The sequence below is a fragment of the Nelumbo lutea genome, chromosome 2, assembly GCF_056320005.1.
Source record: "Nelumbo lutea isolate HS-2025 chromosome 2, American lotus-T2T, whole genome shotgun sequence".
In the NCBI taxonomy this organism is placed as follows: domain Eukaryota; kingdom Viridiplantae; phylum Streptophyta; class Magnoliopsida; order Proteales; family Nelumbonaceae; genus Nelumbo; species Nelumbo lutea.
Genome location: NC_142685.1, coordinates 2,912,996 through 2,915,923, shown reverse-complemented (window position 1 = coordinate 2,915,923; position 2,928 = coordinate 2,912,996). Strand labels below are relative to the sequence as shown.

Sequence of the window (2,928 nt, the reverse complement as noted above, 5' to 3'; positions counted from 1 at the left end):
ATGTCGGATTAAATAAACCATGGTATTCTCCAACCAACATCAACGTATATTGAGAAAAATCTGTTTTATACATAAATACAGGATTGGGTTCGCTGAGTTTGGTGCAGCACAGCACAGTCGTCATAAAACATCGAATGGGATAGAGTACAGTATGGTCGAGGGTGATTTAGTAATTATGTATCTGAATTACCAGATCATCAATTCAATTTCCCTAAAAAAAGAAAATATCAGCCGGAAACTGACCGGAGAAAAATAAAGGTACATTCGATCGTGACTCTTCCACACCACCGAGCTTACCTTTTTCTTTTTCTAAACAATTATTTTTTATTTTATTTATTAATATAAATGTTATCTTAGGGTTTCATATCTCTCTCTTCCAACTTTACATGCATGGGAGCCTCAAACTCTTTTTTTTTCCTCGCGAGTACTGCACCATAGCATCACAAAGCTTACAGGTTAAGAAACTTCCCATCCTCAAAACCCTAAAAAAATAATAAAACAAAAAGAGAGAGAGGAGAGAGAGTGAGAGCAATAACAAAATAAATAAAAGCCCCCTTTATCTTTCCTTCTCCTTCCCTTTCTTTCTCTCTCTCTCTTTCTCTCTGCAACTCTCTCGTTGATGTGATTCTCCACCATATCTCCCAAAACTCATAAACCTTTACAAAAGAGAAAGATCAAAAACCATGGTTTTTTCTTCGGTTCCGCTCTATCCACCCAACTGGCAGCAGGTAAGGTTTCTTCAATTTCTTTCCATAGCTTCTTCGCCAAAAAAGCATTTTTAAAGATATATTCCTACCCTTTTGTTAGCTCTTGTTGAATATACCAGATTTGTTTTTTTGCTTTTGTGTTTTACAGCAACAAAATCATCAATCTGGAAATAGCAACGAGAATCCCCAGCTTCCGCCACTACCGCCGCCTCCGGCAGGTGGTGGCTCAGGCTCAATTAGGCCTGGTTCGATGGCCGATCGTGCCCGTCTGGCCAAGCTGCCACAGCCGGAGGCATCCTTGAAGTGCCCACGATGTGAATCGACCAATACAAAGTTCTGTTACTTCAACAATTACAGCCTCTCACAGCCTCGCCACTTCTGCAAAACCTGTCGACGATACTGGACAAGAGGAGGTGCGCTGAGAAATGTTCCTGTGGGCGGGGGTTGCAGGAGGAACAAGAGAAGCAAGGGTAGCAGCTCAAAATCACCGGTCACTGGTGAACGTCAGACTGGTGCTGGTTCAACAGGTGCAATCTCAACAAATAGCTGCACCACTGATATGATAGGCCATATACCACCACCCCCGCCACCACAATTACCGTTTATGACCTCTTTACATCATCTTACTGACTACACTGCGGCCGACATCGGCTTAAACTTTGGAGGAATCCATCCACCAATGGCGGCAACAGGGGGCGGGGGTGGGACCGACATGGATTTCCAGATAGGAAGTAATTCAGGTGTTGGCAGCTCCATGTTATCATCTGGAGGTGCCGAGCAATGGAGGTTGCCGCAAGTGCATCAATTCCCTTTTCTAACTGGTTTGGAGCCACATGCGGGGTTATATCCATTCGAAGGAGAAGGTGTTGAGCCATCCGCATATGGTGGAGTCGTCTCTCACTCCCAGGTTCGGACTAAGCCGTCGGGTTCTGGTGTTACTCAACTAGCTTCAGTGAAAATGGAGGAAAATCATGGGTTGAATTTATCAAGGCAGTTTTTGGGTATTCCAGGAAATGATCAGTACTTGGGCGGAAATGCATGGACAGATCTCTCCGGTTTCAATTCTTCTTCCACCGGCCATCTCTTATAATTCCAATCCCTTTCGATCTCCAAAAATCTTGCCTCGTTTTTCTTTCTCCATTAGTTAGTACAACATCAACTAAAGAAAATCAGACTTGAAGAGAAAAGTTCCATTCGATCACCTTATTAACTTGATTGTTCCAACATCAAAAATCCAAGATGGTTGAAGAGCAAAAAGAAGGAAAAAAAAAAAGGATCCAGGAAGGAACCTGTCTCTTCATGATCTACTGAAGAACCTAGAAATGGTAGACTTTCTTTTTTTTTTTTTTTAATTTATTTGCTTTTGTTTAATTTTTTGTGTATTCTATTGGCATGTTTACAGGAGTTGGTGAATGAGTTCAGGGTTTTTGATATCTGACATGAAGGGCTAGTTGTTAGAATTGATCAAAGCACTGTAATGAGAGATTTCTGTTGAAGTTCTTTTTGTGATAAATCTATCTCAGTCCTCTTCTTCTCTACATTAGCATTACTTGCATGAAGTTGACAAAATTCATTAACATTGATCTCGGCGTACTTGCATAACTAACCCCACTCATCTCCAACCTTCATGGATGAAACTACTGATAAATTTAGCATTTAGAGGCTGTAAAAGAAAACTCAGGGTTCATGTGATTGAAGAGGCTTCAATTATGTATGAGCTAAAATTTGTCCAGTCATTTCTGTTGTCAACTGTTATATGCTCAGTTGCAAAGTCTACACTTTCAGTTGCCAGTGATTTGTGTGACTTCTCATCACGAAAACTAGAATCATGGAGAGTTTGTTTCTCTCCTCAGACCAAGTCGAATGGCTACAAAATCTCAAATATTACAGTCTCCTGAAGGTTGTAGCAGAGCTCCTACAGTCCTACTGTAGTGGTCAATTGACTGGTCAATGTTCCTACTGACTACTACACTGATTAGTCATATATACAATGAAAGACCTCTCTCTCTCTCTCTCTCTCTCTCTCTCTCTCCCTGTGTGTGTGTGTCATGCTCAACCAATTTTTGGGGTTCTAATGGCTCAACATCTGGCGTCTTAGACGAGTACATGCATGCTTCTTGTAAGGGGGAAGGGAAAAAAATTATAGCCCATTTATGTCTAGAAAAAAAAAATTTAGAAAAATTGTCTGTCGGAAATTTATAGCCAAGAAGAGTTAGAAGAG

At 41.1% G+C, this 2,928-nt stretch overlaps 1 protein-coding gene across 1 annotated transcript; it reads left to right on the top strand.

Annotated features, from left to right (window-relative positions):
• The first annotated feature begins 392 nt into the window (after positions 1-392).
• Positions 393-2,220, top strand: LOC148868097 (dof zinc finger protein DOF3.6-like). The gene is made up of 2 exons (XM_088968326.1): positions 393-728; positions 856-2,220. Exons 1-2 carry the CDS (start codon positions 684-686, stop codon positions 1,795-1,797), a joined length of 987 nt encoding a protein of 328 aa, XP_088824452.1. The 5' UTR covers positions 393-683; the 3' UTR covers positions 1,798-2,220.
• Positions 2,221-2,928: the final 708 nt, after the last annotated feature.

Coding starts and splice junctions, on each gene's coding strand:
- LOC148868097 (XM_088968326.1), top strand. CDS start 684: ATGGTTTTTTCTTCGGTTCCGCTCTATCCACCCAACTGGCAGCAG. Junction 729..855: donor ATCCACCCAACTGGCAGCAG/GTAAGGTTTCTT, acceptor TGTGTTTTACAG/CAACAAAATCATCAATCTGG.